General features: G+C 41.1%; 1 protein-coding gene and 1 non-coding gene across 2 annotated transcripts; both read left to right on the top strand.

Moving 5' to 3' along the window:
* The first annotated feature begins 54 nt into the window (after nt 1-54).
* Nucleotides 55-24,080, top strand: LOC134659320 (LIM and SH3 domain protein F42H10.3). Its single transcript, XM_063514974.1, has 7 exons — nt 55-302; nt 11,472-11,566; nt 17,663-17,795; nt 19,289-19,424; nt 21,233-21,676; nt 22,491-22,642; nt 23,886-24,080. The coding sequence occupies exons 1-7, from the start codon at nt 234-236 to the stop codon at nt 24,078-24,080; spliced, it is 1,224 nt and encodes a 407-aa protein (XP_063371044.1). The 5' UTR covers nt 55-233.
* Trnav-uac (transfer RNA valine (anticodon UAC)) lies at nt 4,557-4,629 on the top strand. Its single transcript has one exon. It is a non-coding gene; the product is annotated as a tRNA-Val (tRNA).
* Nucleotides 24,081-24,904: the final 824 nt, after the last annotated feature.

Below are 24,904 nucleotides of genomic sequence, written 5' to 3'. Positions count from 1 at the left end.
TTTTTTTTTTTCAACAATAGTAGAATTTATGTTCTCATGTGGGCAACACCAACCGCCGCCATTTATCATTTTTTGTCATGCGCGCTCAGGGATGCTACGATATTTCGTGCTCGTGAGTGTTTTTGATACAAAGTGAATTCAAAACTTCGTGAAACGTGTAAAACTTGTGTTGCTCTGTTAATACTAGTGTTAACTTGACAGTGGTGTGTGTTTGTGTGTAAAATACATTCAAAATGAATAAAACTTGCGCGAGGTGTGAGAAAACTGTTTACCCGACAGAAGAGTTGAAATGTTTGGACAAGGTAATTTTCACTGCATTCCTTATGAAAATTAGCACTGTATCAATTATTGTGCCGTCACGCCTTGTTTACACTTATTAATGTCTTTATTAACTTTCTAAACTTTCTATCATAAAGGACATAACTTAGTTAATTTTTGTTGGAAAGGGATTCATACGGGCCACGGTACACGAATTTATACTGCCAGTGAGTCATTACATTATTAAATTGCCGCTGATATCATTGTGGGCCGGTCATAATGCCGTATATGAATGCGTGTGAGTTGACCTTTTTACCTAATTAGTCCTTATTTTATAAGCATGCCCTTGTGTCACATTCTGTATCTATTGTATTCAAATGTACTGATCCTTTAAGTCACAGTGGCCGATTGTGCTAAAGCCTTGGTCACGTAAAAAGAGAATTTCAAGTTACTAAATTCACATCTCGGTGGTAAATAAATAATTTATCACAGGTACAGTCAACGTCAAAGATGTTTACATTTTTCGCCTTATTACAAAGAAGTAAGGTGCAAAAGGGTAAACATATTTTTGACGTTGACTGTACAATGTACATAGCGCAGGTAGTGCAAGCTGTTTTGATAATATTATCATATCTTATCACTGTCAGTGACGAAATTCAGATAAAAATCAAATTAAATGTACTTTATTATTAAAAGATAAGGTGCCCCTGTAGTATTGCAAAATTAAGGTGTTGTCATTCCTTTACTTATGTCATCTAAATTACAAATAGAATATAAATGTCTTGTCAGTAAGTACCTACATATATTATCTAAATATTACGGAACACAGCATAATATTACATCAAAGCTTGATTATCCCTTAAATTGACATCATTTAAAATAGCAGAGGAGGGGTTGAACTCACTAACTTCCATGTTTTGTGTTTATTTAACCCTTTACCGCATGTTGTTCCATATATGACCGTTATCATAGAGAAAAAAATACATAGATTGCTCACTCCATACATCAGTTTTAGTACCAAAAAGACTATTAACATCTAGCATTGAGTAGTGGAACTATCAGTACTGCTACATCTATTGTCAAGTAGCAGTACTGATAGTTCCGCTACTCGATGCTAGATGTAGACACTGAAATTAATAGTCTGAGCTGATGTATGGAGTGAGCACTCTTGTCTTACTATATTTCTCTATGCCGTTATAAATTCTACTCTATTGACAGCTATCCAATTTCAAATTTTCATAAATAATTTTGAAGGTCATGAGGGGTAAAAAGTTAAGGGTTATAACTCTCTTAGCATAGACCTCATACAGCAATATTGATAAGTAAATGCTGGCCACAACTTAAAACTATGTATGCCACCTAACAGGCCAACAGACTTCTGTATATTGAAAAAAAAAGTGTCACGTAAGGGCCCCATCTCATCATGTTGCTGGCGACTTCCAGCGCTGATCTTCCGATGAGACCATCAAGTGAGAAATAATCACGGAAGGTAACAGACAAAAAGAAAGAAACATAAGCTGATAAATAAATTACACACAGTTTACCCAAACTAATACAAAAAAGAGATACAACATGACAACATAATTTATGGGGCAGAGATACAACATGACAACATAATTAAAATAAAAAGTAAAACAAGATTTGCATTTAGCTGCAGTAAGAGCATGCAACAATACAAGTTAGCTTGTGATGTAACTAGTCCTAGCATCCTAGTGTTACTTAAGAAGCCAGTCTAGTGACATTCTGCTTAGATGCTGTGATGTAAGTTCATGTAGGACATATAGGTTAGATCGTAGGTATTAACCTTTTGGACACCAATGACCAATATACCCGCACCGTAGGTTCAACGCCAAATACCGATTAATCGGTCATGGACCACAGAGCAACATAGACCAACGTGCATATGCATAAAGTTCAGTTTCAGTTTTGACACTTCGGTGACGTGGCGTCAGCGTGACAGCTTTTGTGTTTGACACGGCGTCGAAAAGGTTAACGGTCCGGTCCCCTACCCTAGTTGGTAGTGACTAAGGGTTGGTTGCACCAAACTGCCTGTCACCGTAAAAGCGTTCGCTAAATTTTATTGTGTGGGAATTTTCATAGTTCTCTGCTGAGTGATGTAGATCAGTCTGTGAAATGTGGTTGGTGCAACTGGCCCTATGATTCGGTTAAGTTGTGTTCTAATGTATGGGGAAGACAAACAAATTATAGCCAGCCTTTTATGAATGTAGTATGATGCCTTTAGGTATGGTGCTTTACGCACACTAGCGTCCCAACCCCTCCCCCTGCCGCAACCCCCTCTTTTAGTATGAAATATAAATATGTCCCGGTTGACAGTTTATTTTTTTGGGGTTTATTTTTATAATGGCTCAAGAACTTGCATGCAATTTTTATTACATTGCTAACTAGAGATGCCACGAATATTCGGCAACTATTCGGTATTGGGCCTATTCGGCCACTTTCGGCCGAAGGTTGACTACTATTCGGCCGAATACCGAATATCTGTTGCACCTACTTAAAAAGAAAAATTGCACAATAAAAATAACCAAAAACTATGTAGGTATAGGTATTTAGAATGTGTTCTTGGAAAGTTGTTAAATACAAAGACCATTTTTTGAGCATTTGTTGGTTAAAAAACATTTTATTTTTATCATGAGTCTGATTTGTTTGACTCTATTCCTAACTACAGAGTACGGTCAGCCAAGAAACACAGTGACGCGCGTTTAAAAGGTTTAAAAAACGCATCAAAATCCGTTGCGTAGTTTTAAAGATCTAAGCATACAGGTGTAGACAGACAGACAGCGGGAAGCGACTTTGTTTTATACTATGTATGTAGTGAAGCGGCGCACCGGCGCGCCCCGCTCACGCCCCGCCCCGCCCGGAAAACGCGCCTGTGTGACGAAGCCTTAAAGAGTACTTCTACGTTTCCAAATTAAATGCAATAATCGCCATTCTAAACTCTAGCAATGATTAAAGTACCTCACACAAGACGTTATCTCAGATCTCCGCCTAGTCATCCATGGATGGTCTTATAACGTAGATTACTGGATATAGACTCCGCGTTATAAAGTGTTTACGATGTCCACCAATAGGCGCTATTTGGCTTGTGAAATACCTAAATAAGCCTTTCATACTCATTTATTTATAATTTTATCGATATTATATTACACGTTAGTATTGAAATTACAAAGATATACCTAGTTTGTCACAGGACTGCGTCGCGTCACTACAAGTAGTACAAGTGCATGCGGGCCACACCAATTTTGGTGTCTAGCTACAGTAGTTGCCACGCACCGCTACGGAAAGGACGCCTGCTCGCGCTTGCGCCACCTAGCGGTCATATTTGTCTTGATAGACGCGTTTTGTTAAAGAGTAAATCTTCTGTACCTAGTACTATTATTTATTCTGTGCTATTAGTAAGACAAGTGATCTGCGACTAATACAAAAAGCACTATCACTTTCTCGACTCTAATGCCTGTCTATTACGCGAAAGAAACTCGCGAACGGCTTCACACCTTTTTTAGAAGCCTAATCATTGCTCTAGATGCTGGTTAATACGATAATGTCATCAATCAATCATCATGTAAGAGCTAGGCTTCTAGCTAGATGGACTAGCTTGTACAGTCAGCAGCAATAGTTGCTAAGCGGGCGAGGTGTTCAAAATTACCTTGACGCGCTCTTATTCTCTTAACAATACAGTTGCGTCAAGATCATTTTGAACACCTCGCCCGCTTAGCAACTATTGCTGCTGACTGTATGTGCAGTTAACGGAAGAAGTGGTAATTAAATTTAAGCGATTTTAGTACCTAGCTAGAGTCAGACCAAGCTAACTCGGCAGCGATTTTGATAGCAGAGACTGTGCAAGTGTTATTTTAAATTTTAAAATAAATATTATTAATTAAGATACGAGTACATACTTATACCTCTACTCCGTCAAAATTATCATTGTTAGAAGTCTGTAAGACTGTAAATGCTTTAAACTATGTTATGAACTGTACTGTACTAGTCTCACTACATTACAAAATAACAATGCCCTGCCTGCACGATACTACAATACAAATCGTCGCTATACTTACTCAACCTCATATCTGCAACAATCATTTGATGGAAATGTCGCTTTTCTTTCATTCGGAATACGGGTGTTTTTGTCATCAAATGAGTGTTGCAGATACGAGGTTGAGTAAGTATAGCGGCGAAATGTACAATACCTAAATAGCTTTCATACCACTGAAATACCTATTACGTCATTCAATGCACGCGCTTACGGCAACTGAACGCGAATTTCGACCGACACGCCAACTGGTTCCGTGGTGTAGTGGTTATCACATCTGCTTTACACGCAGAAGGCCGCCAGTTCGATCCTGGCCGGAATCATATCTTTTTGGTTTTTATTTTTCATTTTTATCATTTGTTTGCTTTATATTTTGTTATTATGATTTAATTTTTTTTTGTATTGTAACCGTAAATATTGCTGTTGTACATAACATAGCGTGTGAAGTGTTCAAAAAAATCTAAACACAACCCTGTTTAAATCATTTTAATTAAAATAAGATTTTTTACTACAAAAATATTTAGTTTTATGAATAAACCTGCTGTATTCATTTCAATTTATCACAACGCTACCATCACTCTATCATCTAAACAAGGCACGTAGCGACAGTAAAAATATTTGAATTCGATTTTCAACCTTACAACAATGATTTAAAGTGTAAAATGCCTACCCATCTTTGTACAAAAGAACATCATAATTATTTCTAGAAAAACTTAACACTACTGCTCACGACATTTTTAATTGTCACTGGACACGCGTTGTCATAATTAAAACCAGAGATCAGTTAATAACAGAGACTGTTGATCTCAATACAAAGTTGAGTTTCTTTGGGTTTTAATTGTAGTTGTCTACTTTGGTGGAATTTTATGTAAAAAGTAGAGTTATTTTATACTTGTAAGAGACTTTAGTACCCATCTTTAGCAGCTCGTGTACATTTAGAGAAGATTATTTATATTGTATATGGATCAAAATTTTCCTATGAAAAATTCCGGGAAAATTTCCAACTATCGATATTAAACTTTCGTGAGACATATTTTAAAATTCAAGTGAGTGAAACCGTTGTCGTATAAACAGTTTAAAATTTCCAACTATTTAGAATCATTACGCAACTTGCACATTTGTAAGTTTGACCTTATATGACTCAAGTTTTTACATACTTTATTGAATTATTATTATCTGCAAAGTTACCAGCCTTTATTGTTAACTCGTCTCTAAAAAGATGGAATGTCTTTTTAACAGCTGCTTACCATTGCTCTGAAAAAACCTTCCGTATATACGATAATTATACATAGCTCTTTGTATCAGGCAAATAGAATGATAGCTCATTAGTATACTCAAACTCATTAATTAGATGAAAATGTGTGAAAATCATGCGAAATGTGCTAAATAAATTAGAGACACGATTATTTAATTATAAAAATATAATTGGCCAATTTTACACAGATCGAACTTATCCTCAATAAGGCTTGAGTTGTGGGTACTAGACGATGATAATAAGTTCTCCAATCTCCGATTTGGAAGATGCGCGCCTTAGAGCTTTGCTATCATAATCTATACACATAATTAAGTCATTAAACTCCCAAACATATAACCTCCGTACACTTAGGTACAAACCGTGTTACAAATATATAAGGTATAGTATTGGTCTTCATTGTTCTGTGGACTAGTTTCTAAAGTGTTATTCCAATCGCTTGGTGAGATCACACACAGATTACTTACCCTTACTAAACTGCAGCATCACTAATCCCTTTTATCTATTGCCCAGATTATTTTAATAAAGTAGCATTTTTTAGGTACACTCGTTTTATATCACGCGCAATTTCAGTCACCCGTTGCCTTGTATGTCTCATTACTAGCGACCCGCCCCGGCTTCGCACGGGTTAACAAATTATACATAAACCTTCCTCTTGAAACACTCTATCTATTATAAAAAACCGCATCAAAATCCGTTGCGTAGTTTTAAAGATCTAAGCATACATAGGGACAGACAGACAGCGGGAAGCGAGTTTGTTTTATACTATGTAGTGATAAGTAAGGTTATGTTCGGACGGAATTGTCTCAAAATTAGGAAAGCCGGCGGAAATTGATCTCGATCTTGAGGTCACGTTACACTGGTTAGCCCCGAGCTCTCGTAGCCAATCAGAACACGCGACTGAACAATGCCGGCGCGGGCGCTGCTCCAAATTGAATTATTAAACCAATAGGACGTAGGCGCGGTCAACGACTACCGACACCATGGTTTTTACGCTTCTTGGGACTTTTCCTGAAGTGAACGTTTTTTATAAACAAACATAATGTTAGACTAGGACTATGTCCGGTGAGCATATGGACACTTTTTGCACCAGGAGTACAAATAAATAAGTTTTTATTGTTTGTATTTGAATCACAGTAGAATCTTCTGGTTTGCCTAATAACTGAGATTAAATCAAAGTATGACAATTGACAACCAGTGACACAATGTTGATTAATCGACCTACCTACCTACATTATGTGCTCTAGAAAAACACATTAGTATAGTTTTCTTATTATTTTAAGAATATAATAAACACGTTGAATTTGTAACTATTTTCATTATTCCCATATCTTTTGTTTCCTTCTAATTTCCTGGCATTACGCCCACTCTTAACTAAAACAAATCTTGTCCTATTGCGGTTCGTAATCATGGTCTTTATAATTCCAGTACGGAATCTTAGGTCACAGTTTAAGCGAGTCATACATTAGCAAGGTTGTTCCAGGTGCGTACTACGTATTGTCCCATTCCGTCCCGTAAAAGTGTTGTCCCATCGCTGTCCGTAATCATGTTGTTCCTATGTTTAGTCGGTCGAGCGCGATGGCGCCGCTCGCCGAAACGGTACGAAAACACGAGGTTTCCAGCAGGGTCATCTTAGGTCAAAGTTTAGCGATTCCTAACATGTTCCTGTCTTAATCTCCGTACAATCTGTAGCAGCAAGCTTGTGGTAGGGGGCTGTTCATAAATTACGACATCTATTTTCGACGATTTTTGACCCCCTCCTCCTAAAATCATCCAAAAATCATGCTTCGAATGACCTCGTTTTCTCCTACGTCATGCTACCAACATCCGATGTACAGACCCTCCCCCCCCTAATTTGAAATGACACAATTTATGAATAGGCCCTAGGTACGTATTGTCTCATTCTGTCCCGTAAAAGTTTTGTCTTGTCTCAACGGTATCCGTAATCATGGTGTTCCTAGGAATGTTGATCAAAGTTTAGGTCAAACCTATTTAGGTTTTAGGGCAATGTTTACCGTAAAACTATAGTCCAGCGGCGGTAGCACGGTCGCATTTTTATCGCTTGTCACCATGCCTGTCATGTATGTAAGTGCGAAAGTGACGGGCATAGTGACAGGCGATAAAAATGGAACCATGCTGCGCCCGCAGTAGTGCAACTATGGTCCACGATCTCAGTAAGCATGCGCTGACCAGACGCCGACGCTCGAAAGACGCTAGATGTTGGGTGGCCCTAAGATTAAGTATCAACACCAATGTTACTTTTAGCTTTGCCTAAGTTTTTTCTAAGTACATAATAATAAAAACGTAACTAATTAATACTCAACTAGATTCGTCAATGGCCGAGTTAAGCATTGCTTAACTGAGTGCAATAAATTGCACAAGTTGAGGCCACTCGCCATTCGGACATTAGTTCACACGACTATTGTACCAAATATTATTAGACAATTGTTATTTAAATATCGTAGTGTTAAGAAATTAAAGTAATTTAATTAGTTTAGTGCCAGTTGCTTAATGGATGGTGTGGATTTTCGAGTTTAAGAATCACATGAACCTAGTTGCCAACATACAATATCGCGTTCGTTACACGCTCATTTTAAAACGAAATTCTGAAATACCGTAAAATTATAAAACTTTGCCCATTACTTTAACATAATTTTGCCCACCGCGTCACAGTTCAGTAAAAGCGAAATAACTTATAAGTAGTTACAGATAAATTTTCTCATCATATATGTATATCTATGTCTGGCTGGGACTAGTTTTCGTCGCCAAATATTGTTATAAGTACAAAGAAAATGAAGAAAGTGGAACTTGTGCATGTAAACTTTTATATTTCTTATTATATTACATAATATTTGCCAGAAATAGAGTCGTTTAATTTAAATTATTCGTAGGTAGTCTAAATTGATTTGATTGGCCAGATCCGGTTTTCAGATCGAGTTTTTACGAACCGAGGCCTCTATAAAGCCATTGTATTTCTGGTATTATTGTTAGAATTTTTTAAGACGTCCGAATTATAACTGTGTTCCTAGGAAGAACATCGACGAAGCGTAAAAATGCCACTTTAACAACCCCACTACGCTCTAGATTCATATCTAATATCTAAATCAGAAGATTGTCAACCTAGCCGCCATCGATAACTGCAGCAATCACTGTAAATGCGTCATTAACTTGGAAAATGACTTGCTATCACACAAAACCGAAACGTCTTATACGTCGCAAATAAGTCGAGGCTGAAATCCCGTATTTTATTGCTATAGTCGGACCAAGGTACCAAGGACAAAGTGTGGAAATGTCATCGTTAATGTAATGTCAAATTTCTATGAAAATAGGACGTTTACAATGATACTTACACATTTTATTCTGTTCAAGTCAGTGCAAAGACCGACTCTTAGTGGTCATCCATAAATCGCAGCACACAAAATTTCGATTTTTAGTGTTCCGTACAAAACTTTGTTCACGGAACACTTATGGGATCACTTCGGTCTTGCAAATCGGTTAAATGTGTTTTTCTCAGAGACCGTTGGACGTGACGTAGATAGCTAAAATTTGGAACAGTTATAGCAATTACCACCACTAACATTAATAATTTAGATATGGGAACTGCACGGTTTGCTGTCGGCGTGCAGCTCCCACACAAATTGCAGTCCGGTTGCAGTCCGTCTGTATTGGCCCTTAGGGTAACATTCCATTTCTGACCGCAGCTGCACTACTGGTACTGAACGCGTCGCTGTTACTGTCAATTTCCATAGTAAAATGAACAGTAGTGCAGCTGTGGTTGGAAATTGACTGTCACCTTTAGCTATCGCGTCTCCTAGGCCACCTCACCAAAGTTCCTAATTTTGCTCCCCCTCCCCCCAAATGCATCGCTCCTACACGTCAGAAAACTGTGCAAGCTTACTTATCTACTTCATGTCGCTGGAAATGTACTAAAAACGCCCTTAGGCCTTTCTGCTGTTGGTGGTTTATATAGTTATTTATTCCGTGCCGTAACTTCACGGTGGCCCGGTTAACAGATGGCGGCTTAAGGTCGCGGGGCCGGTGGCACGTGGTTAACTAGAGTTTACTAGAGGTACGACGCCAAATAAGGCCACGTTCACCTTCGTTGTCATATCTAAAAGTTGCGACATGATTTGTACTACCGCAGACACATCTGAATGGCTCTGAATATACCTATAAGAATAAGTATGCCCATTCACTACTATAAAACCTGGCGGACTTAAAAGTAAATTAAAATTGGATATTATTTTTGTTCATAAACGAAAGCGATCAAGCTGCAAAAATGACAAATCATTAAATACAGTATAGGTATGTCTGAACACGGCACAGCGTTATTTTCTCTCTGTACTTTCCATAACCATCTCAAAGAGGGTGTAGGCTATAGTTTCCACACTAGCCCAATGCGGCTTAAGACAAAATTGCATGGACACATTATGAATGAAATCACATTGTGATAGGTAGGATAGGTATTCATTCATAAAGAGGCCCATGTTCTTTTGCAACCGGGTTTACACTGTACAAGTGTACACCGCGCTGTACACCCTCACAAAGGTATCCTTCAAACAGAGTTACTCTACAGTGCAGTATTGGCAAGGTACGAAGTCGGTGGAGGGAGAAGAGGCGCTGATTGTGACAAACAGACAAACACGTCATCTTATGGAATGACAAACATTAATGCCAGCGACTGCCCCTGAACTGATTTTACTTCATAAGATTTATCGTAAAAATCTACGAAATGAGGGCAGCACCAGTCGGTGCACCTAGCGAATAACCGCAGACGGTGCCACCGGCCCAACAACAGTTACAGCTACCCAGCTCGGTATTGGGAAGATAACCAGATTATAACTAATGGTTAGATAAGAAACGCGAACAATCGCACCGGATAATGTGAACTTCTTTCATTGCCCTTTTCATTAAGTATCGAAACTTGTTAATACCAAATGGGCCATCGCCATTTCGTTGAGATGATATCATCACCACATAGTATAAAACAAACCTTCCCGCTGTCTGTCTGTCTGTATGTATGCTTAGATCTTTGAAACTACGCTACGCAACGGATTGAGTTTTTTTTAATAGGTAGAGTGATTCAAGAGGAAGGTTTATGTATAATTTGTTAACCCGTGCGAAGCCGGGGCGGGTCGCTAGTCTTAAATAAATAAAAAATGTATAAACCAGGGATGTTGCGAATATCCGCATCTGCATCCGCATCCGCATAAGAACAGGTCGGTTCAGGAACGTCTTAGTATCGGCGTAAGTGCTAGACTGCTAGGTAATTTAGTCATTAGCCAAAAAAACCTATTAGAAATTAGCAGTCAAGCGTGAGTGGGACTTAATATACGGATCCCTTGGAACGCGAGTCCGACTCGCACTTGGCCGGTTTTTTGAAATAAAAATTACTAAAATGTAATATTTGACGTTTTTTATGTACCTATCTTGACATCCGCATCCGCATCTGCGGATGTGAGCCTTTAAAAATCCGCATCCGTATCCGCGGATGTCAAAAAATCGGCATCCGCAACATCTCTGGTATAAACTAAAATTTATATATTTTTTATTTTACTGGTTCTGGAGAGAATGGTCTCTTATTATAAATTAAATCCCCATCTAAATGTATAACTTAAAGTATTATCTTATACCTTTAAACGAGCAATTCTTGTATATTTATTTATATACATATATATTTCGGGGATCTCGGAAACGGCTCTAACGATTTCGATGAAATTTGCCATATGGGGGTTTTCGGGGGCGAAAAATCGATCTAGCTAGGTCATATCTCTGGCAAAACGCGGATTTTTGAGTTTTTATGTGTTTTCCGAGCAAAGCTCGGTCGCCCAGATAGATATTGATGAATTAAATCCCCATCTGAATGTATAACTTATATGTATTATTAATAATTATATGTTTATTTGTCAACAGGCGTGGCACAAAGGCTGTTTCAAATGCCAGGAATGCGGGATGACGCTTAACATGAGGACGTACAAAGGATACGGGAAACTGCCGTACTGCGAGGCGTAAGTATTAAACAGCAACATACTTGAACCTCGGTAGACCTTATCTCGTTGGAATAGTGATCATGATTGGTCATTTAATTGATGATCTAACATTAGGCGTTAAATAGAAGAGTTAAGGATACGGAACACTGCCGTACTGCGAGGCGTGTCAAACAGCAACATACTTGAACACCGGTAGACCTTATCTCGTTGGAATAGTGATCATGATTGGTCATTTAATTGATGATCTAACATTAGGCGTTAAATAGAAGAGTTAAGGATACGGAACACTGCCGTACTGCGAGGCGTAAGTGTCAAATCAAACTAAATGTAACATTATCTATGAAAAGGGACCTTATTGTCGATGGCGGTTAAGCCATTATTAACGATGCTCCGATATAAATAAAATGCCGCGCGACGCTGTGCGGCGTAAGCGCCATCGACAATAAAGTCCCTTTGCATAGACAATGCCCCAATAATCTTTATTATGGAATGAATGAATGAAAATCTTTATTTCAGGCAATTGCCTGTTAGTGGCTCATACATAAATACCAACTTTTTGAAAGCCAGACGGCGAAGGAATCTGTCCCCGAACTTCGGGGGCATATTCCTTCATTCCTTCGGGGCCCGAAGCCAGGCGATCGCGAATATTTAAGCGAAATTGAACTTTACGGAGTCCCGCGTAAGTCCCTATTGCATTGGCGGAGCTGTCGGCTGTAGCCGTCGGCGTCCTTGGCAAGACTTTCCGATGATAGCCACAGCCGGCTGTGGCGGTCAAAACTGTCAAAAGGTTAAAACTAGCATACTATAAAAAAATATTTTCAAACTAAATACTACAAATCAAATTATGGTTGCGATGCATTACGCAACCCCGCAGTGTCAGGAAGCCGGCCGCGGAACCGCCGGAACATGACAATCCTCGGCCAAAACTCCTCCTTGGTATTATTTGTCCTTTCCATATCTCGGAACCATGGGGTATCATGGAATTAATTCATAGTGGGCATAATGGCCATGTTATTTTGCGGCTGGGTGTAAAATACAGGGGCGCTGGAAGGTCTGCCACCTTGTGGTATAAATCGGAAGCTTAAACTTGACATAGACACTTCACATAAGCAGATGCTATCCTTACAATTCACGCGCGCTCCCTTGCTCGTTGAAGGGTCTGTCATCTTGTGGCCTAAATCGGAAACAAGGTGCACCTGTGCTGCCCCCTACAGTTTACACACACTGCCTCGGATTACTCATGCGCGTGGAATGACTGCTGGATAAGCAGCTTAACGTCTTAAAATAGTTGAGCCGCTACAAATCGCTTGTGATGGGTAAACCAAAGCGTTATTGGCTTACTTATTTTCAAGGCCACTACCTAGATGTCAGGAACATCGCTGTTATTACTTAGGTGACTAGGAATACATTTAGAAATAGAATAGAAATAATTTTATTCATGAGGCAAACACAAAATAGAAAATTATACATAACAGAGAAACATAAAAGGATAAAGTGCCACGAAATGGTCTCACCTCAGCATGTTGCTGGCGACTTCCAGCGCTGATCTTTCGATGAGACCATCCCATTTGACTAAGTAAATAGGTACTGTTGTTGTTCTATGATCTTTGAGCCAATATTCCTTCTTACTTACTGTTCTTAGTTCAGTTTTAGTTCAGAATTTTAGTTTGCATATACATAAATATTATAGGATATTCTTACACAGATTGACTAAGTCCCACAGTAAGCTCAAGAAGGCTTGTGTTGTGGCATAGAGAAATATAATAAGACAAGAGTGCTCACTCCATACATCAGTTAGACTATTAATTTCAGCGTCTACATCTAGCATCGAGTAGCGGAACTATCAGTACTGCTACTTGACAATAGATGTAGCAGTACTGATAGTTCCGCTACTCGATGCTAGATGCTAATAGTCTTTTTGGTACTAAAACTGATGTATGGAGTGAGCAATCTATGTATTTTTTCTCTATGGTTGTGGGTACTCAGACAACGATATATATAATATACAAATACATAAATACATATAGAAAACACCCAAGTCTCAGCAACAAATATCTATGCTCATCACACAAATAAATGCCCTTACCGGGATTCAAACCCAGGACCGCGGCTTCACAGGCAGGTTTACTACCCACTGTCAGAACGTGACGGAGGACTTTATTCAAGAATGCGGCTATATAATACGTATGTGTAGGTTTAATGCTCGTGAATCGTCAATACAAGCTGTTGATTAAATCACAGCTTAAACAAATTTATTTCCTCTAGGTGTTAATTTTAAATGTAATAACTCTGTTGCTTTACTTAATATGAATTTAAGGTATATTATCCTATAGTAGTTTATGCAACAGTGATATAATAAGGGTTCTTAAAATTCAAGGGTCGAAGTTACAAAACGAGACGTAGTCGAGTTTTGTAAAAAAAGACCCGAGAATTTTAAGAACCAATTATGAGCTGTTGCATACATTACTTTTTCTATGACAGCTGCAGCAATTAAAAAAAAAGTTATTATTAAAAAAAAAGAGTTATTATTTAAAAAAAAATGAGTTATTATTTAAAAAAAAAAGTTATTATTAAAAAAAAAAGAGTTATTATTGTAAATGAAAACATACCTCTTTCAATCAAGATGATCGGAACTTGTATCTTTAAAAAAAATAAAGCAGTTGTATTATACTCATAAGATGACTGCTAGCAGTCATCTTATGAGCCTATAGACAAAGCATTCAAATGACATTGCTTTAGATATCACTGTCAGTCATTTAATTGACACATTTAAGTGCTGGAGTAGAAAAAGTAATTTGTAATTCCTCTTTTTGCGTCGGTTAGTAATAATTTTGACTGAGCCGCGCGTGAGACTGATGACTACAACAATAGCGCCATTTTCCTCTTATAAATGATTTACTTCACTTATTGTTAGATTTGTTAGTCACGAATCACGGATAGGTAACATACTTGAATAATTTCGTTTCACACTCGTGATTCATATATTGACGTAATCACTTTGAAGGAAATCATCGCCGGTATGGCAAATATGCGTTGTTTATTTGTAGTCTCATATCTTATTATTATTACTGTTGTTTACCTGTGAATTATTCGCTGTTTGGAATCCGAAACACTACAGGGGTCCACTGATTACCAGTCTGCCGGACGGTATCGGCCTGCCAGTTGTTCGGAACTGTCAACATTTTGTTCTAACTGACAGGCCGATATCGTCCGGCGGACTGTTAATCAGTGGGCCCCTTACCACCGTACTGGTGCTCGACGCGGTACCAGTACATGTCATCTTGAAACTTAAGTCATTGTCAATAGAGGTGACAGCAGGGTGTCATCTATTGGGTATTAGCATGTCAAGCACTAGTACGTTTTCCTTACATTGCGCTCCAAAACTCGCATAGCTGACGCGGGGGAGAAGACCGCCAGGCTGGAGTGGGACTGGGCGGGTCACGTCTGCCGCATGCATCCAGATATGTGGGCTAGTACAGCCACCAAGTGGATACGGCAAAAGAAGCGCGGACGCGGCAGGCCCAGACAGAGATGGCGGGACGACTTAGACACCTTCATCAGTAAGTGGCCGAATAAAACACAACAACGGGAGTTGTGGAGATTAAGGGGAGAGGCCTTTGCCCAGCAGTGGGACACTATAACGGGTTAAGAAAAAAAAGAAAAATTCTTTTTTCTGCTATATTTTTTCACCTTGGCTAGGCCGCCAGACTATACAGACGAAATAATCCATTGACCATAGCTAATACGTGTTGAGCCTCACCGAACCACAAAGCCGGCGCAACAATGCTGCCACAATAAAAACGAAAGTGACCGTCAATATTACGCAACGTGTCATACATGCACAAATAGACCGTGTCGCGTAGACTCCTCACCTGTAATCATAATCATTTTATTGGTAATAAATAAATTACATGTCAATCAATAGTTATTTGTACAACAAGAGATCAAAGTTTGATATTTCTTCGAGTGCTTATTTTGAGTCACGTGCAAGCGAAAGATTCTATACTAGATTCACGAGCGTAGCGAGTGAATCTAATTTAGAATCTTGAGCGTAGTAAGGGACTCAAAAGCGCACGAGATGTAAATAACTTTGATCTCGTGTAGTTCACAAAACTTTTCACCTCAGCAGTGAGAACATATATTAGAGAACCCGATAAATGTATTCCTTCTTCATCACTTACCTATTCACTCATGTTTTCTTAAGATATACCAACAATTAAGTTTTCACCTCAGCAGCTCGAACAAGGGTATTTTGCTACTTAAAAACAGTGAGCAAAATCGTATTTTGCTCATTTTGTCTCACTCAGTGAGCAAAATACGATTTTGATCACTGTTTTTAAGTAGCAAAGTACCCTTGTTCGAGCTGCTGAGGTGAAAATACAATTGTAAATTTAGTTATTTACTATAGTTTAAGACTAGGAACTAACTCTTATTGCTAAAGAATAATTCTTTATGATCATAGAACGCCTGCTCTATAAGCCATTTCTTAAAGGTTCCGTCACATAGGCGCGTTTTCCGGGCGGGGCGTGAGCGGGGCGTGAGCGGGGCGCGCCGCTTTTACATATAAAACGCTGTGTGACGGAACCTTAAGTTTTGTTTTAAATGTTGCTAAACTATGTGTAGCGATAATTTCACCCGGGAGGTGGTTATAGATCTTGCGCCCCGTGTGTGAGTGAGACCCGTCCGCGATAGAGGGGTCGCTTGGTATCACTACATCTTATAAAACGGAGGCCCCCGCCGCGTCTGTCTGTTTGTATGTTCGCGATAAACTCAAAAACTACTGAACGGATTTTCATGTGGTTTTTACCAATCAATAAAGTGATTCTCGACCATTTACATCTCGATTCCCGAGCTTGAGCGAATCAACATATCGAATGATGGCTGTCCCGGGGAGTATTGAAATGATGGGTCTCAAATTTACTTAAAAGACAACTGCGACAGTGATGTGTGGTGAGTCTCGTGTGCAAGTGATCTGTGACAAAGCCCTATATGTGGGTATATGCGCCGGAGTTCGCAACCCGGACGCGAGTGACGTCTGCGCTAAATGAACGAATTATCCTAACTAATGGCAGGGAAATGATTATGACTTATGACCCAGTTACGTAGTTTCTTACGTCGTCTTTTCTCGGGAATGTTTGTGCTTTTGAATGAACCACATTATCTTCAACAATTTAGGTAGAAAAAAATCATTTAAGGCCGATTATATCTCGTATAATCGACCAGGGTTGGAAAGGATAATTATCAATGATAGTTTTGAAAATTATCGTGATATTTATACCTGATAATTAATCGATTTGATAATAACGTAAAATTTAAACCTAAAAATAAAAATAAATTATTTTTTACTATCAAAGAATTCAAAGAAAATAAATATAGCACCATCCATACCTGGGATAATTATCCGATATTTATCGGATAATTATCAAAGACTATAATTATCTGGATAATTTCGAACGATTTTCTGCGCTTGTGGTGGTCCCGTCTCTGAAAACGTCTGTTTTGCACACAGCTTCCGTATCTCACAAGAAATGAAAGTTAAGCGATTTTCCACACTTTTACTCGCAATTGAGCGTCGACATAAAAAACCCGGGCCGGATTCGTCACGATAAATCGTCACGTCTAAATCGGCGTGTGACTTCATACGGTCAATGGTGTCATTGTTGGGAAAGGCTGAGTACCTACGTACGTGTCAGCTCAATTCGCACGTAATAATGTTGTAATCATTATTAATATTGTGAATGCGAAAGTGTTTATGAATTTTATGATGTATGAATTATTTTTCTCTTAAGAAGCGTAAACGGTGTTGATATGTTAACTTATTAGTAACAATATGTGGACTAATGGCTACTCTACACGATGGCCCAGCGCTGGATCAGCGAGGTGGCTGTGCGATGGTTGAGAGCACGCACTATGGAATGGGCCACGTGTAGATGCGTACGCACCATCACTGGCCCACTATCTTTGAGGTGTGACGAAAAAACCGACACCGCGGCCATCCCATCGCCATTCCGCCGTGCCATAAGCCATCCGACACCACTATTAGGTATACAAATTTAAACAGATGAGATAATTCTTGTTTAATTCTCTTTAACACGTTTTATTTATCAATTACAGACACGTACCGAAGGCGAAGCACACGACGATGGCAGAGACTCCTGAACTCAAGCGGATAGCAGAGAACACCAAGCTGCAGAGCAACGTCAAGTATCACGCGGACTTCGAGAAGAGCAAGGGGAAGTTTACACAGGTAAAGTACCTTTACAGCCTTTATATAGAACTCGAGTCTACCTCCTGCAATTACAGACACGTTCCGAGGGCAAAGCACACGACGATGGCAGAGACTCCTGAACTCAAGCGGATAGCAGAGAACACCAAGATGCAGAGCAACGTCAAATACCACGCGGACTTTGAGAAGAGCAAGGGGAAGTTTACACAGGTAAAGTACCTTTAGTGTAAGGCCTGAGTCGACGCTCATGTTGGGCGTGCAGCGGGGCGGGGCGTGCGGCGTGCATGTTAAACAAATGCAAGCGTATAGGAGCGGCCTTAGTACACGCTGCTCCAATTACTTGCGAGCCCGACGCCACGCTGCACGTCCCGCCGAACGCTCCGTTTAGAGCGTTCACTCAGGCCTTACACTTTACGGCCTGTATACCTAGTCACCGTCACACTTGATGAAGAATAGATTGTTCGGGTATATACCTGTTCTCTCTCTCTCTCTCTCTCTCTTCCTAAATCTATCCTACATGGTGATGGTCAGCTTTACAAAATACAAAATTCTTTATTTCATTAAAAACCATTACATATTTTTAACAATGGCTGGTGTCTCCCTGTAAGTTATTCACAAAATAACCTGTGCTGGGAGGCACCGCTCTTCCATATCTAATTTACAATTTATTTAGTATTATACTATTAATTATATACTTAATTATTATGTGTGTGTGTCCGTGTGTGCTTTCCAGCTTAACCTTCTCCACTTCACCCTGTCCACGACATTTTCCTCGGATAACTTGCACTCACTTCGCACTCGTTTCACACACGTCCTTTAGCACTACATCCTTCCATCTTGTTCTGGGTTTGCCCCTGGATCTTCGACCTGGAATGGAAAATTGTAGTGCCAAATTTCCTACGTAGTCAGAAGGCCTTCTTTTTCCCGCCTGTTTATCTGTACACCCCATTAAGAAAGTAAAACAGACAGCCCCACGTGCAGAGCGTGCGTGGAAGGAGAGGATGCAACAAAACATGTTCTCCTAGACTGCAAACAGGTAGAAGTATACAGGAGCAAATACCTAGGGACTCCGTGCACACTAAAGGCAGGCAACCTGAAGACTTTGCTAGGTTTTGTGGAGGACCTGAAGTGCTTAGGGTAGCGCTTCCACGTTTCGCGCAAAATAGGCACAAATGGTGGTCGATTTGCGGAAAATGCCCAGCGAAACTAAGGGCCACTTGCGCCATTCACTAACCCGGGGTTAACCGGTTAAACCTGGCGTTACCATGGTTACCAGTAGAATTTGACACTGGGGTAACGGTTTAACCGGTTCCTGGGTTAGTGGGACGGTGTAAGTGGCGCTATAGGGATTAAAGGTTCCGTCACACAGGCGCGTTTTCCAGGCGGGGTGTGAGCGGAGCGTGAGCGTTTTATATATAAAAGCGGCGCGCCCCGCTCACGCTCCGTCCGGAAAACGTGCCTGTTTGACGGAAGCTTAAGAAACAGGTGTGATTGTATGTCTGTCTCCATTCCAGGTGGCAGACGACCCCGAGACCCTCAGGATCAAGGCGAACACGAAGATCATCAGCAACGTGGCGTACCACGGGGACCTGGAGAAGAAGGCTCAGATGGAGAAGCAGCGGCAGATCAACGAGAATGGAGAACTAGTCGGTGAGTTAGCTGTAGGGCTACGATGGTCTGCTCTTTATCATTTGTCACCACGCCTGTCACGTTCTAACAAATATGTAAGTGCGAAAGTGACGCAAGGCGTGACAGGTGATAAAATGCGACCATGATACCGCTAAGATGGTCGGTTTTTATCATCTGTCACCATGCCTGTCACGTTCTAACAAATATGTAAGTACGAAAGTGAGGCATGGCGTGACAGGTGATAAAAATACGACCATGATACCGCTAAGATGGTCGGTTTTTATCATCTGTCATCATGCCTGTCACGTTCTAACAAATATGTAAGTACGAAAGTGACGCATGGCATGACAGGAGATAAAAATGCGACCATGATACCGCAGCTGTAGGGCTAAGATGGTCGGTTTTTATCATCTGTCATCATGACTGTCACGTTCTAACAAATATGTAAGTACGAAAGTGACGCATGGCGTGACAGGTGATAAAAATGATACCGCTGTTGGAGTGGATTGTTTGTCGCCTTGGTGATAGTGCAAAGTTCATCGTGTGTTTAAGGATGTACAGGGTGGGCCTTGTAACATTTTTTTTATTCAATACAAATGGTCTGTGCTGATTTAATAAGTCAGCAGTGAATCATTTTACTTCAGAAAAGTAATAATAAAGTTAGCTTTATATAAAAGCTCTCCAAGGGGCCTCTACGTGTTGGATCTATATCCCCACGCAAGCCTATCAAAAGACCGGGATAGGCCCGTGAAAGCCAAAAAGTTGGCTTTGAATAGTAATGAAGTAGAAAGGTATTTTTTTGTAGTAAAATTGGGATAAAACCTTGCTTGTACATCGTAATTTTAAATTCAAATTTCCCTCTAATTATAAGGAATCGTCCGTTTAAATATTTATTCTTGTTAAAGGCCCACTCGGTATGTCCGTCATGACCATAAAAATACTCGATTAGCAACATCCTAAGAAGCATACTTTAAATCTGAGTCATTTCGTTAAATGCTTGAAAATTGTGCACGCAAACACAATAACTCTTACATATACTCTACTCTTGATAATAATAAAAAAAACTGTTAATTAATTAATTTATTTATTCACTTGTCAAAATCGTGTAAACACTGATCATTTTTCGTCGCACAATATATGTTTGTTTGTGGGTGTGCGAATGTATCATCAACAGGTGAAAGTTGATTGCGTCAAATTGGATTGCCAAATAAATTGTAGCGAATTATTTACCGGATATTGCCAAATGTGTATGAAAGTTAACTAAATTGAAGGTAACCCTTCGAACTTTGAATGAAATCTGACTTGATAGGATATAGGTTTTGCTTTAGCAGTTGTAAACCAATAAACTTCTAACCAGTGGTACACAGTGATCACTATACCTTGTATATTAGTTTGTCAGCTTACGTACATTTTAAAAATTGTTGCCGATAAAAAAAGTTTTACTTTTAAAAGTCGCCACACATGATATTCAGGAAGATTTCGTGTCTAAAAGATCCAAGGAAATACAGTACATGCCCAAAAGATGTCCGGTAAGCCCCAAACTAGGCTGAGCCTGTATCTGGGGACTCACCAAAAAGTATTGCCTAGTTCAATATGATATGTGTCCTTGTTTGTTCCTCTCTCATTTTCTTAAAGGTTAGCTGGAAGTGATCTCTATTAGGGATAAGTTCGCCTTTGTGCATACACTTACATCTTTTACTCTGTTGTTTCTGTTTTTTGTAAACTGACATACACACATATGTTTGACGCAATTAACATTCCTACCACCATCTTCATGCAAATGAAGACATCATCACGTGTCTAATCCATTCCACCCGCTTTAAATGTAGACGTTCCCTCCGACAACTACCACCAGCAGCTCGAGAGCTACGCCAACGAGATGCTACCAGTTCCACCACCACAGAAACAACCCCAAGTGTACCAGCCACCCCCGGCTTACCAGAACCAGAATCAAAACCAGTCCTACCAGAATCAGAACCAGCAATATCAGAATCAGAGCTACCAGAGTAACCATCAGCCGGTCTACAATCAGAATCAGTACCGACCTCAGCCGAAACAGTACGAAGACTACCAGCAGAAATACGACGAATACCAAAACCAGTTCGCGTACGGGCAGTACCAGCAGCCGGGAGCTAATTATGGGGTTGGGAGTCAGCAGAAGATCGGTAGGATTCAGGACTACGACCCGCTGGTGGACGGGCCGCGGGCCGCGCCTAACACGCAGCGGGCCTCCGCCACGCTCATCTATAATAGCACCAGCGATGGGAAGAGAGGTTCGTGTTTTTGCTTTGGTGTGCATTATATGTGGGAGTGTGGACAAATTGGTCTGGGTATTATGGTCACCAACACACATAGAGTCTGTTCGGAAAGAGAAGAGACCTGGAATGTATGGGGCTCAATACATTTCACGACTCCTCTCTTTCCGCTCAGACTAAAGTCAAATAGACAGCTTTTCAGTCGAGTATCACTATTGTATACAAGTAAATATGAGTCAACTAAAATAATACTTTTTTTATAACCTAGATAATTAAACAAAATTAGGTAAGTATCTCGGTAGATAGAAGCTAGTTGATATCTTATGTTCTGTCCTTTGGTTTTGTCTTGTTAACCGCGGCATGAAGACGTGATTGGTCAAAGTCATTATAGTTCACTAAAGCGTTACCTAATGAATATAGTTTGGTTCAACCATTAAAGTCGACGAGTAGAAAAAACTTAGTGTAGACAGTGTCTCAGTTTACAGTTTATATTATGCATGACAAACACTTTCTTTTTTCATTTAAACTCAATGATTGCCAAGTAGTGTCGTGAATAACGTTCATTTCGAGGCTTAAAGACTCGAACCCTTAAGACTCGAGGCTTACCGCCTCAAAGGCGGCAAAGACGATTTCTTACATCCATACGCGTAAAATAAATAAATACAATTCTCAAATATAGACGAGTCTTGAGGGCTCTAGTCTTTAAGCCTAAAAAAAGCGTTATTCACAACACTGTTATTCACAAAGTAGTGGTAGATTTATCAAAGCATGTACCTACTCTTACGCATCAAAATGAATAGTCATTAGTCAATAACCCAAGGTTTCCATCCAGGGTCCCACCATCAGCCGCAACAGGCGCAGAGCACGCGGCAGATCGGTCGCGTGGCGGACCTGGACCCGCTGAGCTCCGAGCGCGCTGCCTACGCGGGCCCCGACCAGAACTACATGCAAGTCATGTCCAACAAGCACGAGCCTGATGTACAGGTACTGTCTCTCTTCTTATCTGATAAAAGTTCTGCTGGTATCAACATCAAACAATTCACATTTTTGCGTTATTTCCCAAAAGACATCGTTGATATATTGGCTGTCCCCGTAGACAACATGCCAATCGCTAACGCTCCGTAGCGAACGAAACGCAACTGTCACTGTCACACTAATATGGAAGAGTGATAGAGAGACAGTAAGCGATTCGATGGCGAAGCGATAGCGATTGTCACCTTGGCTAGGCTACCAGTGAATGAACGGAACGCAACGACACGATGCGACCAGGATAATCGCTAAAATAAGAGAGAAATGAGGAGATACGGTACGGACTACCGAACTAACCTGCACATCGACGAATACTCATTAAAAACAAACAACCACTTTGTATCCGGTGCCGGATCTCAATAAAGCCTTCGACACCGTCGATCACAATATATAAAATTACGGGGTTCTAGTATTCTGGGTCCTCCGTTGTTTCCAGTATACACTATACATTAACGATGTCTTTTGGGGAACAACGCAAAAATGTGAATTGTTCGATGTTGATACCAGCAGACCTTTTATAAAAGCTGCTGCTGGTAAAGGTATAGTGGGAACAACGGAGGACCCAGAATACATCCCTGTGGAACCCCGTAATTTTATATAGTAATATTGTGATCGACGGTGTCGAAGGCTTTATTGAGATCCGGCTGCGGATACAAAGCGGTTCTTTGTTTTTAATGAGTATTCGTCGATGTGCAGGTACTACCGTACCGTATCTCTTCATTTCTCTCTTATATTAGCATTTATCCCGCTCACATCGTGTCGTTGCGTTCCGTTCATTCAATAACTGCAGCACTTCTATATTACAAATACTCCTTCCATGATATTTTTGAATTTTGCTTTTAAACGTATTGGAACAATCAACTGTTTCTTGTCACTCGTTGCCACTGTTACGGTCACCTGGGTCCCGTTTCTCAAAAGCTTGTAACTTTTAATACAAGCGGATGTCACTTTTTGACAGCTTTTGTTAGATGGCTCCTCTACACGATGGGCCAGATGCGGTAGAATGAGATAGCAATATCACTTGCTCCCTCTAACGCATAAATGCGTCCCTTGGAGTGGCCGGCGTTGGCCCATCGTGTAGAGGAGCCAAGAAAGGGACTTCCACTTGTATTACAAGTTAGCTTTTGAGAAACGGGACCCTGGTCCTTATAAAACTAATAAATAAAAAGTATATCCACCCATTTACTTTCCATTCCAGAAAGTGTACATAGCGATGTACGACTACGAGGCGAACGACAGCGATGAGGTGTCGTTCCGCGAGGGCGACCTCATTTCCAACGTGACGGCCATCGACGAGGGCTGGATGACGGGCCAGGTGCTGCGCACGGGCCGCACCGGCATGCTGCCCGCCAACTATGTGGAGCGTGCGCCGCACGGGACCTACACACACTAAACTACACGTGACGGCCATCGACGAGGGCTGGATGACGGGCCAGGTGCTGCGCACGGGCCGCACCGGCATGCTGCCCGCCAACTATGTGGAGCGTGCGCCGCACGGGACCTACACACACTAAACTACACGTGACGGCCATCGACGAGGGCTGGATGACGGGCCAGGTGCTGCGCACGGGCCGCACCGGCATGCTGCCCGCCAACTATGTGGAGCGTGCGCCGCACGGGACCTACACACACTAAACTACACGTGACGGCCATCGACGAGGGCTGGATGACGGGCCAGGTGCTGCGCACGGGCCGCACCGGCATGCTGCCCGCCAACTATGTGGAGCGTGCGCCGCACGGGACCTACACACACTAAACTACACGTGACGGCCATCGACGAGGGCTGGATGACGGGCCAGGTGCTGCGCACGGGCCGCACCGGCATGCTGCCCGCCAACTATGTGGAGCGTGCGCCGCACGGGACCTACACACACTAAACTACACGTGACGGCCATCGACGAGGGCTGGATGACGGGCCAGGTGCTGCGCACGGGCCGCACCGGCATGCTGCCCGCCAACTATGTGGAGCGTGCGCCGCACGGGACCTACACACACTAAACTACACGTGACGGCCATCGACGAGGGCTGGATGACGGGCCAGGTGCTGCGCACGGGCCGCACCGGCATGCTGCCCGCCAACTATGTGGAGCGTGCGCCGCACGGGACCTACACACACTAAACTACACGTGACGGCCATCGACGAGGGCTGGATGACGGGCCAGGTGCTGCGCACGGGCCGCACCGGCATGCTGCCCGCCAACTATGTGGAGCGTGCGC

The sequence above is a fragment of the Cydia amplana genome, chromosome 24 (genome assembly GCF_948474715.1).
Source record: "Cydia amplana chromosome 24, ilCydAmpl1.1, whole genome shotgun sequence".
NCBI classification, from domain to species: Eukaryota; Metazoa; Arthropoda; class Insecta; order Lepidoptera; family Tortricidae; genus Cydia; species Cydia amplana.
This window is presented reverse-complemented; position numbering and strand designations above follow the sequence as displayed.